This window comes from Microcaecilia unicolor, chromosome 7 (genome assembly GCF_901765095.1).
Source record: "Microcaecilia unicolor chromosome 7, aMicUni1.1, whole genome shotgun sequence".
In the NCBI taxonomy this organism is placed as follows: domain Eukaryota; kingdom Metazoa; phylum Chordata; class Amphibia; order Gymnophiona; family Siphonopidae; genus Microcaecilia; species Microcaecilia unicolor.
In genome coordinates, this window is record NC_044037.1 from 189,932,460 (window position 1) to 189,946,181 (window position 13,722).

The window sequence follows — 13,722 nt, forward strand, 5'->3', positions numbered from 1 at the left end:
TGTGAAATATTGCAGGAAGACCTTAGGAAATTGGAAGACCGGGCATCCAAATGGCAGATGAAATTTAATGTGGACAATGCAAACTGATGCACATTAGAAAGAATAGTCTGAATCATAAGGGTCTACTTTGGGAGTCAGCACTCAAGAAAAAGATCTAGGTGTTGTTGTAGATAATACACTGAGATCTTTCGCTCAGCGTGTGGCGGCGGTGAAAAAAGCAAACAGGATGGGAAAGGTATGATGAATAAGACCGAAAATACTATAATGCTTTTGTATCGCTCCATGGTGCAACCGCACCTTGAGTATTACGTTCAGTTCTGGTTGCCGTATCTCAAAAAAGATATAGCGGAATTAGGAAAGGTTCAAAGAAGAGCGACCAAAATGATAAAGGGGATGGAACTCCTCTCATATCAGGAAAGGCTAAAGAGGTTAGGGCTCTTCAGCTTGGACAAGAGACAGATGAGGGGCAATATGATTGAGGTCTACAAAATCCTGAATGGTGTAGAATGAGTAGAAGTAAATCAATTTTTTACTCGTTCCAAAAGTACAAAGACTAAGGTACACTCAAGGAAGTTAAATGGAAATACTTCCATATCATCAAGCTGATCAATCCATAGACTGGTGGGTTGTGTCCATCTACCAGCAGGTGGAGATAGAGAGCAAACTTTTGCCTCCCTATATGTGGTCATGTGCTGCCGGAAACTCCTCAGTATGTTCTCTATCTCAGCAGGTGGTGGTCACACACAGCAGCAGCTCTGGCTAGGCCTCCAAGCCTAATCCTTAGGTTTTGTTGAGGCCTGGGGTTGAGGGCTCTTTTGAGCAAGTGCAAACCTGGTGGTGCCAGGTCCCTCCTTTTCTCCCCCCTCCCGCTGGCTCCGTTTAAAAAAAAAAAAAAAAAAAAAAATTTTAAACGTCTTTAAAGGCGTTTAATTCGACGTTTCTTTAAACGTTCATTGCAGCTACTCACTGGGATACCAGTTCGTTACAGCTCGGAGCGGCAAGCAGGTAATTTTACCTTTTTATAGCGGGCAGGGGGTTCCTCGATTCTTCTCCTCGTGGCATATGGCGTCGGAGGGCGAGGGCGCAAAGGGTCGCTCCCCGGATCGCTGGAGCGCTTCTAGAGGGGATGCGGGGGTTTTACAACCTGATTCGCCCTTGATGGGTGACAGTTTAGTGACCGATGAATGTCCCGGTCGTTCCTCCGGCGTGGCGGTTTTTTCCCGCCATAAACGCCCATCCCCCGCTCCTCGCCTCCGCCATCTTGGCCGGCCACGCGGCTCGGACGGCTTCTTCGTGGGCCGCCCTTGAGGTTGGAGACATTAATGCCATGAACGCCCTTAATTTGGGCGACGGCACAAGCGGCTAAAGTTAAGCGCCGTTCTTCCCGCGCGGCTCCTTCGCGGAGTTTCACGCCGGACGCCATTTTGGATGCGCAGCATGTCTCTCCCCCGCTATTGCGAGCGCCGGTTGAGAGTGCGTCTAGGGCTGTTGCCCAGGCTGCGGAAGTGCACAGTCTGGGGGGTTTCTCCCCCGAGTTTGTTTTGCTGCGGCATCAGGCTTTCCTCATGCAAAACGCTGCCCCTGCTCCCTCTTCTGATAAAGAGGTTGAGGTTCCCAGAGGTAAACGCCCTCGGGTTGATTTCCAGGCCTTGGAGGACTTTGTCTCCTCCGATGTAGATGAGGGCAGCGTGTCTGAGGTCTCCCAACGGTCCTTTGCGGATTCCTTGGAGAAGATAGATCCCCGCTCGGATGGAGCGGATGACCCCTCTGCAGCGCGGCTTTTTAGCCCAGAGGATTTGCCCAACCTGTTTTTACAGGCCATGGACACTTTGAAGATTTCCTCTCCGGAGGACGTCTCTCCCTCAGCCCCTGTTGGCTCTGCCATTATGCTGGGGACGAAGCGCCCGCCTAGATCCTTCCACGTGCATGATGCCATGCACACCTTAATTGCGGCTCAATGGGATGTCCCGGAAACGAGCCTTAAAGTGGCTAGGGCTATGTCCCGCCTCTATCCTTTGGCTGTGAGTGAACGTGAGGCCTATCTGTGGCCTACCGTGGATTCTTTAATCACTGCGGTGACTAAGAAAACGGCGTTGCCGGTGGAAGGTGGCACGGCCCTAAAGGACGCCCAAGACAGAAGATTGGAGGCGGCCTTAAGGTCGTCCTTTGAGGCAGCTGCTTTAAGTTTGCAGGCCTCAGTTTGCGGCTCCTATGTGGCCAGGGCGTGCCTGACTATGGTGCAGCGGGCTTCCCCCTCGGATCTTTCCTTGAGGGCTGATTGGCCGGCCCTGGAATCGGGCTTAGCCTATTTGGCAGACTTGCTGTATGATGTCTTGAGAGCCTCAGCTAAAGGCATGGCTCAGACAGTCTCTGCGCGGCGGTGGCTTTGGCTGAAACATTGGTCTGCTGACCACGCCTCTAAATCCCGCCTGGCTAGATTGCCTTTTAAAGGCAAGCTGCTCTTTGGGGTCGAGCTGGACAAAATCGTGACCGATCTCGGCACGTCTAAGGGCAAGAAATTACCAGAGGTCAGGGCTCGGGCTAGTACTCGTCCCGGTACCTCCAGAGGACGGTTGCTGGAAGCCCGTCGGTACCGCCCGGGCAAGTCGGGTTCCTCTGCCCCCTCTTCCTTCAAGAGGAATTTCTCCCCCAAGCAGCATTCCTTTCGCAGAGACCGCCGTCCCGGAGGTGCTCCCTCCGGTCCTCCCCCAGGGTCTCGTACCCAATGACGGGGCCTTGGTCCACGCCCCAGTGCAGATTGAAGGACGGCTGTCCTCGTTTCTGGGCGAGTGGACCACTCTAACTTCAGACGCGTGGGTGCTGGAAGTCATCAGAGACGGCTACAAGCTAGAGTTCTGCCAACCCTTAAGAGACGGGTTTGTACTCTCTCCCTGCAAGTCTCCGGTCAAGCTGTGGCAGTGCAGCAGACCTTGGACAACCTGATCCGCCTGGGTGCGGTCGTTCCGGTGCCAAAAAATCAGATTGGCAAGGGACGTTACTCCATTTACTTTGTGGTTCCAAAGAAAGGAGGTTCTGTCCGGCCTATCCTCGACCTCAAAGGGGTCAATCGGGCCTGGAAAGTGAGGCACTTTCGCATGGAGACTCTCCGCTCTGTTATAGCGGCAGTGAAGGCAGGAGAGTTCTTGGCTTCCTTGGACATCAAGGAAGCGTACCTGCATATTCCCATCTGGCCTCCTCTCCAACGCTTTCTGTGTTTTACAGTCCTGAGACGACACTTCCAGTTCAGAGCCCTCCCTTTCGGGTTGGCTACTGCTCCGCGGACCTTTTCCAAAGTAATGGGGGTCATAGCGGCCTTCCTGCTAAAGGAAGGAGTACAAGTCCATCCTTATCTGGACGACTGGTTGATCCGAGCCCCCTCTTATGCAGAGTGCGGCAAAGCTATGGACCGGGTAGTTGCTCTTGTGAGCTCCCTGGGATGGATCATCAACTGGAAGAAGAGCCAGCTGCGCCCGACTCAGTCCCTGGAGTATCTGGGAGTTCGATTCGACACCCAAGTGGGCAGAGTGTTCCTGCCAAACAATCGGATTGTCAAGCTTCAGGCTCAGGTGGACTAGTTCCTAGTAGCCTCTCCTATTCGGGCTTGGGACTACGTGCAGCTGTTGAGCTCTATGACGGCCACGATGGAAGTAGTGCCCTGGGCCAGAGCTCATATGAGACCACTACAGCTATCTCTGCTGCTGCGCTGGACTCCGATGTCGGAGGATTATGCTGTGCGCCTTCCCGTGGACCCAGCAGTGCGCAAGGCGCTGAGCTGGTGGACGCAGACAGACAAGTTGTCTGCAGGATTGCCTCTGGTGACCCCGGAGTGGATTGTCGTCACGACAGACGCCTCTTTGATGGGCTGGGGAGCCCACTGCTTGGGAAGGACAGCGCAGGGGCTCTAGTCTCCTGCAGAGGCAAGTGGTCTATCAACCTCCTGGAACTCAGAGCCATTCGGTTGGTGTTATTGGAGTTCATCCCGGTACTGGTGTTGTAGCCTGTACGGGTCCTGTCGGACAATGCCACGGCTGTGGCCTATATCAACCGCCAGGGAGGTACCAAGAGCGCCCCTCTAGCCAAGGAGGCTATGAGTCTTTGCCAGTGGGCGGAAGCGAACCTGGAGCAGCTTTCAGCGGCCCACATTGCCGGAGTCATGAATGTCAAGGCGGACTTTCTCAGTCGCCATACCTTGGAGCCCGGAGAGTGGCAACTATCTGCTCAGGCGTTCTTGGACATCACGAAGCGCTGGGGCCAGCCGAGCCTAGATCTGATGGCGTCATCGGCCAATTGCCAAGTGCCGCGCTTTTTCAGCAGAGGACGGGACCCTCGATCCCTGGGAGTAGATGCTCTTCTCCAACAGTGGCCGACACAAGAGCTCCTCTATGTGTTCCCGCCCTGGCCCATGTTGGGCAGGGTGCTAGACCGGGTGGCAAAGCATCCCGGCAGGGTAATCCTGGTGGGTCCGGATTGGCCCAGACGTCCCTGGTATGCGGACTTGATCAGGCTCTCAGTCGACGATCCTCTGCGGCTGTCAGTGGAGCAGGGCCGGTTACATCAGGGTCCCGTGGTGATGGAGGATCCCTCTCCCTTTGGTCTTACGGCCTGGCTATTGAGCGGCAGCGTCTGAGGAAGAAGGGCTTCTCAGACAAGGTCATCGCCACTATGCTGAGAGCGAGGAAACGCTCTACTTCTACTGCTTACGCCAGGGTTTGGCGTATCTTTGCAGCATGGTGTGAAGCAGGCTCACTTTCTCCCTTCACTGCTCCAATTGCTTCAGTGTTGGCGTTCCTGCAAGAAGGTCTGGAGAAAGGCCTGTCGCTCAGTTCCCTTAAAGTCCAGGTAGCGGCTCTGGCTTGCTTCAGGGGCCGCCTGAAGGGTGCTTCCCTGGCTTCGCAGCCAGATGTGGTGCGCTTTCTCAAGGGAGTTAATCACCTGCGCCCTCCTCTGCACTCAGTGGTGCCTGCGTGGAATCTCAACCTGGTACTAAGAGCATTGCAGAAGCCGCCTTTTGAACCCTTGTCGAGGGCATCTCTGAAAGACCTGACGTTGAAAGCAGTCTTTTTGGTGGCTATCGCTTCAGCCAGAAGAGTTTCCGAGCTCCAGGCGCTCTCATGTCGAGAGCCTTTTCTGCAGTTCACTGAGGCAGGAGTGACTATTCGCACAGTGCCTTCCTTCCTGCCCAAGATTGTTTCTCGCTTCCATGTGAATCAGCAGCTCTGTCTCCCTTCCTTTCGTAGGGAGGACTACCCAGAGGAGTACTCTGCTCTTAAATATCTGGATGTGAGACGAGTCATCATCAGATACTTGGAAGTGACCAATGATTTCCGGAAATCGGATCATCTGTTTGTCCTGTTTGCAGGTCCTCGTAAGGGTCTGCAGGCTGCTAAGCCTACAGTGGCAAGATGGGTCAAGGAAGCCATTACAGCGGCTTATGTGGCCGCGGGGAAGGTGCCGCCTATCCAGCTGAAGGCTCACTCCACTAGAGCTCAGGCGGCCTCGATGGCAGAGGCCGGATCCGTCTCCTTAGAAGAGATATGCAAGGCGGCAACTTGGGCTTCGGCTCATACATTCTCCAAGCATTACCGTTTGACTGTGGCTGCACGGGCGGAGGCCCAGTTTGGAGCTTCAGTGTTGAGGTCAGGGATTTCAATGTCCCGCCCTGGGTGAGTACTGCTTCGGTACATCCCACCAGTCTATGGATTGATCAGCTTGATGATATGGAAGGTAAAATTATGTATAATCATACCTGATAATTTTCTTTCCATTAATCATAGCTGATCAATCCATAGCCCCTCCCAGATATCTGTTCTGTTTTTATTCTGGTTGCATTTCAGGTTCAAGTTTAGTCTTCAGTTATTTCAGAAAGACTTCGTGTTCAAGTTCTTTCACTTGGATTCTTCAAGAGTTGAGACGAGTTTGTGTTACAGTGAGCTGCTGCATTCCTCTCCCCTCCGTTTTACGGGGCTGGATTGAGACATAAATTCTGCCGGCACTCCCTCCCGCTTCGTGCGGCTGTAGGGCAGCTTTGTACCCCTCCCGCTTCGGCGGTGTTAGGGTCAGTCAGCTCCTCCCGCGGTTGCGGTTGCAGGATAAGCCAGATCCCCCCGCATCGGCGGGTGTGGTGTCCCTCCCCCGCTCCGCGGGGATGAGCTGGACGGATTCCCCTCCCCCACTTGTGTGGGGATGAGCTGGGTTAATTCCCCTCCCCCGTTTCGGCGGTGGTGAGCTGGGCAGAGTGTCCCTTCGTGGGTGTAATTCTCTAAGTGCTGAGTCCTGCGGATGGAGCTTTGATATCGACATACTGAGGAGTTTCCGGCAGCACATGACCACATATAGGGAGGCAAAAGTTTGCTCTCTATCTCCACCTGCTGGTAGATGGACACAACCCACCAGTCTATGGATTGATCAGCTATGATTAATGGAAAGAAAATTATCAGGTATGATTATACATAATTTTACCTTTTAAAACAAATAGGAGGCATCAACAGATGGCATTTTCCCTGAACATGCAATAGAGATTACCCGAAAAGTACTGAATTTTAAAATGGATCTGTCTACCCCCCTTCCCCCCAAAAAAGAAAACAGCTTTAATTCAATTTTAGTACTCCTCTTTGGTGTGATCATGAATGAATAAATGGCATCATTGCAGTCTTTTTAGAAGCCTATTCAAGTTTTGGATGTGCAGAAGTCTTCATTTAGTCATATACATTGCACACACGTCTAAATCCTGATTTCAGAAAACTGGGATATACATATCCAAAACATGATTGTATGTCTATGGCGAGGGGGAGTGGTTTGTGCTTGTTTTGGGAATGTGTAGAGCGTGTCAAAAAGATGTACATACATTCACCATTTCTGAAAGGAATGCATGTAAATGTCCGCTGACAGGAATGTCGGGATTTACACCTGCTTCTGGGACATATGCTAATCAATATTCAAAATTATTTAACTGGCCAGAATCAGCCACTAACCGGTTAAATCACTTGTTTGGGAGCTATCAGCTAATTTTCAGTGGCACTTAACCAGTTATCGCCACTGAAAATTAGTTGGCACATGACTGGTTATGTGTCGATATTCAGAACTTAACTGGCCAGGCTAACTTCATAAACGGGACCGCAAAAAACACAGTCCTATCTTTATGCAGCAATCCATGGCCAATTAAGTTCTGAATATCGACTTAACTGGCCATGTATTAGCCGGCACCACATAAACCAGATATGCGGTGCTGAAGCCCAGACATGACCCAGCATTGAATATCCGAGAATAATGCTGGTGATGGTCAGCAAAAGGCTCGTGATGGTCAGCAAAAGGCTCACTGTTGCATTTACCCCATAGGTTTTAGAAAGTTGCTCATTTTGTTCAGCGCTCCACTAGATGGTTTAGGAGTGGTTCACACCTAATCTAGGTGCCTTTTTACTAAGATGTGTAGGCGCCTACACACACCCATTATTTTCTGACACGCGTCAGCTACGCATGTAGGTCATTATCGCCCGGTTAACGTGTGAGACCTTACCACTAAGTCAATGGCTGGCAGTAAGGTCTCAGACTCAAAATGGATGCGCCCCAAGTTTTATTTTGCCGCACATCCATTTTCAGCAAAAATTTTATAAAGGCCTTTTTTACAGGCGCGCTGAAAAATGGATCTGCGCGTACCCAAAACACGCACCTACACTACCGCAGGCCATTTTTCAGCGCACCTTAGTAAGAGGACCCCATAGTAAAATAGTAAATGATGGCAGATAAAGACTTGAATAGTTCATCCAGTCATTATCAATTCATGATTAAATCAACAAATCTCCCAGTGTTTTTTGTACCTACGCCTCCTCTCAAAAGTGATGACTGGCAAAGAATATGGGATCCTATAACAGCTTCGGAAACACAGATATGTATGTTTCTGAAATGGGTGACATACATGTGTTTGTTCTGAAATATCAACATATACAGATAGGTGCTAAAACAGACATGTTTATATTTGCCTTGTTTACCACGTTGATATTTTAGACATTGATGCTTGTAAAATTGATGCTCCGCCACACGTAACTGGCTCATACACATCCATTCCTCAATGTATTTTAGAATAGGCTCAATGTCAGCAGAATCATGTTCTAAAATTCTAGCGGAACTTGATACCTCCTAACCTGGACGTCTTAATTTCAGTTTGTATGTCCTTTCTAAAATCTGCCTCCACATAAATCCAAATTTGATAACTTTCTTTTCTTATGTTTGTTTTTTAGGGGAGAAACTCATGAGATATGGCTACCCTGACTTTCACTTTGATATGAACCTAGCCTATGAGAAAGAAGCTGAGCTAATGCAGTCTCAGATGGTGGACCAAGCTATCAATAATGCAATCACCTACCTTGGTGCTGAGGCACTTCGTCCCCTGATGCAGCACACATCGAGCACAATTGCAGAGGTGGCTCCAGTAATTAGTTCAGCTTACTCTCAGGTCTACCATCCAAACAGGATAGAAAGACCCACCAGCAGGGAAACAGCTGACAGTAATGATAACAATATAGATGGTCCTATATCTCTCATCAGACCAAAGAGTCAACTGCAAGAAAGAGAGGTCTCCCCTAGTAACAGCTGCTTGGATACTACTGACTCTGAAAGCAGCCATGAAGATCGCCAGTCCATTCATGGAAACCCTGCCTTAAACTCCAAGAGAAAGCAAAGCCCAGCTTATATGAAGGAGGATGCCAAGGCTTTGGATCCTGCCAGAGCTTCAGTGGGCTCCTCAAAAGACATCTACAAAGTCTTTAATGGGGAAGGGGAGCAAATTAGGGCCTTCAAGTGTGAGCATTGTCGTGTTCTTTTCCTAGATCATGTCATGTACACCATTCATATGGGTTGTCATGGATACCGGGACCCATTAGAATGCAACATCTGTGGATATACAAGCCAGGATCGCTATGAATTCTCCTCACACATTGTTCGAGGCGAGCACACATTCCATTAGGCCAAGTCATCCAAAGTGGACTCCTATGAAGTGAAAGAACTGCACATGAAGAAGTACTGCACTTACCAATCCCACCCTTCCCCAGATATTTACCAAGGGTGGTACACCTTTTGGTGTGTGTATTGTTAGATTTTATTTGATAGACTGTTATTTTAATTGTAAAATTTAGTTTATGGTACTTACTGACTTTTCTACCTAATTTTAAGGAAAGAAGGGTGGAAGAAGAAGGTGTTCTTTTTGTGGGAATAAATGGGCAGTTCAGTTTTTTCTCAACTAGTTGTATGTCATGTTACAGTCAGGAGGATATTACTGAGCTTTCACATGAGTCATGATATCACACGTGCTAAATAGCTATTTATAGAGGCATGTGTTAATCTGAAATGGAAACTCCTAGAACATATTAACAGCGGTAAATTATAGGAAGGATTATAGTCGACAAAATAAATGGCTATTTTTGGCTCCGATTATTTTGACAGCAAAGCTGTATGAGTTTTGAAACAACTAACAAAGGTTTTTTTTATACATTCAATGCTACAATATTTTGAAAAATTAACATCCCCTTCTCCAAAGCTTTTACTATACATTGTATGATCAGCTTGAACAATTGTACACTCTAGCTGATAAATCAAGTCCATGATGTAGTATTGTAATGTAAGAGGTGCTATGGTTATTTGAATAGCTTGGAAAAGAGGCATTTACATAAACATGTTGAGTTGTCTGAGCATGAGTAAACTTGCTGTGTAAACTTTTCTCTGAATGTGGCAACAGCTATGCAAATGAACATCCAACTAATCAAGATGCACAGCCCTGTCCCCTTATGCTGCAGAAAATTGTGACTTGAAAGTCATGAGTGCAACACAAATATAATTTTGGCTAAGCTGGAGGTCATTAACAGTAAGACCCTAGTTCAAATCTAATTTCAGCTCTTTGTGATTTTTGTTTTAATTGTGAGCCCTCCAGGGACAGAAAAATGCCTACTGTTCCTGAATGAACACTTCTTCAGTAACATTCAGGCTTGCAGATTTCTATTGAAGCAGTGTACATTCAGGTACGGTAGATATTTTTCTGTCTCTGGAGGGCTCAGAATTAAAAAAAAAAATCACGAAGAGCTGAAGTGGGATTTGAACTGGGGTCCCCATCTCAGTCCAATGCTTTAACAATTAGGCTATTCCTCCACTCTGCATGGACTTCTATACGGCCATTTTATAATATGGATGTTCCTATGCTTCCACAAAGATGTCCATGTCCCTTGTTTTGCCTCGTTCATAATTTGGGTGTTTTAGTTTTTACAATGGATGTTCATACTGGATGTCACTAGCACATGGATGTCCATTTCTCATGTATTTTAAAACAGGCTGTATGTCGACAGATCCTATTCAAAAATACTAGCACCACCAGTGACGTACTGACCTAAACACCCTTATTCCGAGTTGGACGTCCTGTCTAAAATGTCATTCTAAGTGTTTTTATAAAATACTAGCGTACATGACAGAAACTGTGTCTACCTTGCAGTTATACCTGCTCTCGAGCAGGTGTGAATGTCCATGCATAGATTATTCATGTATGCGCATAGGTTAACATATTTTGTAATCTATGTGAGTACTTGTGAACTCCGCCCACACTCCACTCATACTCCACCCTCGTACACACTTAACCTGCAATGTGGGACATACTTATATGCTGGTTGGTATATTGTAAGAGGCAGTTTGCAAATGACTTTATAAACAATTGCCCCTGTGGAACATAGTTTAAAATGGGGCATGTGGATTAAGCGATAAAGCATACATCTAATTTGGTGGTATTTCAGTCATATATGCATGGATATAGCCACATATGCTCGTAAATGACCTCATAAGATTCTTACCTGCGAAAAAGTTCTTGCTTTGAAGTATTTCCATGTACTGTACCATGGACATGCACAGGGGTGGAGTTTGGGTTGAGTATAAGCAGACCATACAGGCATACGCTTAGGTTACAAAGAACTATGATTTATGCATGTGGACCTTTCTACCAGCTCTAGGGCTGATGTAAGTGTCTGCACCTTCCACTTATTGCTAGTATATTATAAAGACAAGTAGGCACCCACTTGTTGTTATAAAATAGGCTTCATATAGGCCCCTTAAAAAGGCGTTTTAAGTAGACACTCCCTTATAAAATTACCTCCATGTCTGTGAGACCCGCCATCAATTTTTGAAGACTGGCAGTAATAACAGAATTAGCAGAACCTGTATCTTTGTTATTAGTTCATGTTATTTTGGTCATGTGCTACTATTTCTGTCTCAAAATAGAACCCTTCAGAGATAATACATCTATGCGCAGATAGGTTTCTACCTGTGATGCGTAGTGGAGGCCGATTACTGTCACCACTTGTTATTACACTCCCCCCCCCCCCCCCCCCCTTTAGATTAAATTGTTCCCAAAGCATGTAGTACCAAGTTAATGGAAATCAGCTTTGTTGGTATTAAACAGCCTGTTCTATTGCTAAAAAAATGTAGCTATTTTCATTACAGTAGCAGATGTCAAATAATTGCTCTGAAATTCACTGAAAATGTAGCTGAATGCATTACCATTTTGACCACATACAGCATTCCTCAATTTTTTTCTGTACACCCTCACCTCAAATAGCAAGCCCAGGTGATAAAATGCCCTCACTATCCAGAAGGGTTAGTGGGAGTCTGACTCCCTTAGCACTATTTTTCAAGGTTCACCGCAGGGGATGCAGTTACCTTCCCTTTACCCTTCCTCGACCACAGATCTGGTCCAAGTATAGCATTTTGTTAGATTACCAGTAGCAGCTCTATCATGCATTTCTAGGCATTCCATGACTCACTTTTTGAAGAATCCAGGTAACTATCAATCTAGTTTGGCTGAGATTCTATATTTGTCACCGAAATAAATTGGAAAAAGCATGACTGACGCGGTTTACGGAATACACGTAGTGCCATCCATGTGCCTAAAATTTAGGTGCAGTCATTTACACCAATGAAAAACTGGCATAAATGCCCACCCTTAACTTTAGGTGCGGAACAGGTTATTCGATATCACTGCAGGTAAATTTCAGGAACGCTCATGACCCACCAATGCTCCTCACATGGCCATGCCCCCTTTTGAGATCCGCTCGGTAGAACTTACACAGACTACTTTATAGAGTACGTTTAGCGAATAGTTTGGGTAATTCTAATTAGTGCTGATAATTGCTTGTTAACATCCAATTACTAGCACTGATTGGCTTGATTTGCACACTCAACTCAAAATCGCACTGTATAGAATTTGGGGGATAACCTGTTAATAGTAAGGCCTGTTAAAAATTTCTTCCCTATAATTAAGTGAACTCAACATACGTATTTAATAATATAACAGCAGCCATGTTTCTAGTAGAAAAAAGTAAACTCTATCCATCCCATTATGTCTGAATTCCTGATCTCATATCAATTGAGACCTGGTTTGTCATCTTTTCCCATAAACACAGAGTGAGAGAAAAGCTTTAGAGATTCATGGCTTTAATATGCATTTTAATTGCTGGCAAATAACAGCGGAGTATACCATATGCCTGTGGCTATATATGACTAGCAAACATAGGACCTGATTTACTAATATGTATTACTGTGGTAACATGTGTTTACTGTGCATTAAGTTGAGCAACTAATGCACATTAACTGCAAATTTTTAACACACTTTAGTAAAAGAGAATCTAACGTGCCTATGTGTGTTTCTAAAATAGAGACACTAAGGAGACAGCGAAGGTGACTCAGTAAAACAATGATGCTGAATTGGTCTAGAAGAGTTATTGGTCAACAATAAAGACTCGACATGGCCGTGTTTCGGCCTGCTGGCCTGCCTCAGGAGTCTTCTTATGTTATATAGGTGGATCTATCTGTATGACTTGCTGTAGTGAAGTGTGTCGTTTTATTCTCTGTTGCAGTTCAAACAATAAAAGTAAACACTGGGCCTTCAGGAATGAGAAAAATGCAATCCTTTATTAATGATGAATACCCGACACGGGCCGTGTTTCGGCGTACAAACGCCTGCATCAGGGGTCTAATGTAAAAAATACATAAACATATATCATTAAAAATTATATATAATACAATAATGCAGAACCAACATCAAAATCAAAAATGCATATGCATGCTTACATAAACATACATACACATGTATATTATAAAAAAAATTTTTAAAAACAAAACATAGTTATCATGGTTACAAGAATATACATATAAAGAATGATAAAACATAGTAACATATGATATAAAACATCATCATCATGACCTGAGAAATATTAACCAACAATCTATACATATATCGTCATATATCTATCTCCCCATTTACATGTACTTATTCACAAACTTAAAAAAACTTACTCATACATACATATACCTGCATACCATAATGTTATATTTCAAACTCATGTGTGCAGGTCTGTGAAGACCTTACCATCTGGGGTAAGTGTTGCAAAAAAAATGTGAGTGCAACAGGGGCTTATGAACTTATAGTGCACGCTTTCAAACACTCATACCATATAAGTAACTTTACTGATTACAGACTCTGCATAAAAAATAGAGCATAAAAGTAATGATAATAAATAAATAAACATCAAACCTTACCAAAAAACTCTTCTAGGTCAGCTAGTTAGCTAGTAGATAAAGATGATTAACAAACAGCTTATATTCCCTAATATAAAAAAAGGAACAGAGTTTTCAAAATTAATAAATACTTTCCAGATCCATAAATAACATTGAAACATCCTTCAAAATTGATCACTA

General features: G+C 45.8%; 1 protein-coding gene across 1 annotated transcript in view; it reads left to right on the top strand.

The window, feature by feature from the left end:
- The window catches only part of IKZF2 (IKAROS family zinc finger 2), a 405,473-nt gene extending 395,568 nt beyond the window's left edge, over positions 1-9,905 (top strand). The window contains exon 8 of the mRNA XM_030209307.1: positions 8,235-9,905. Coding sequence (XP_030065167.1) covers positions 8,235-8,959 — 725 coding nt within the window. The 3' untranslated portion in view covers positions 8,960-9,905. The remainder of the gene's footprint in view (positions 1-8,234) is intronic.
- Positions 9,906-13,722: the final 3,817 nt, after the last annotated feature.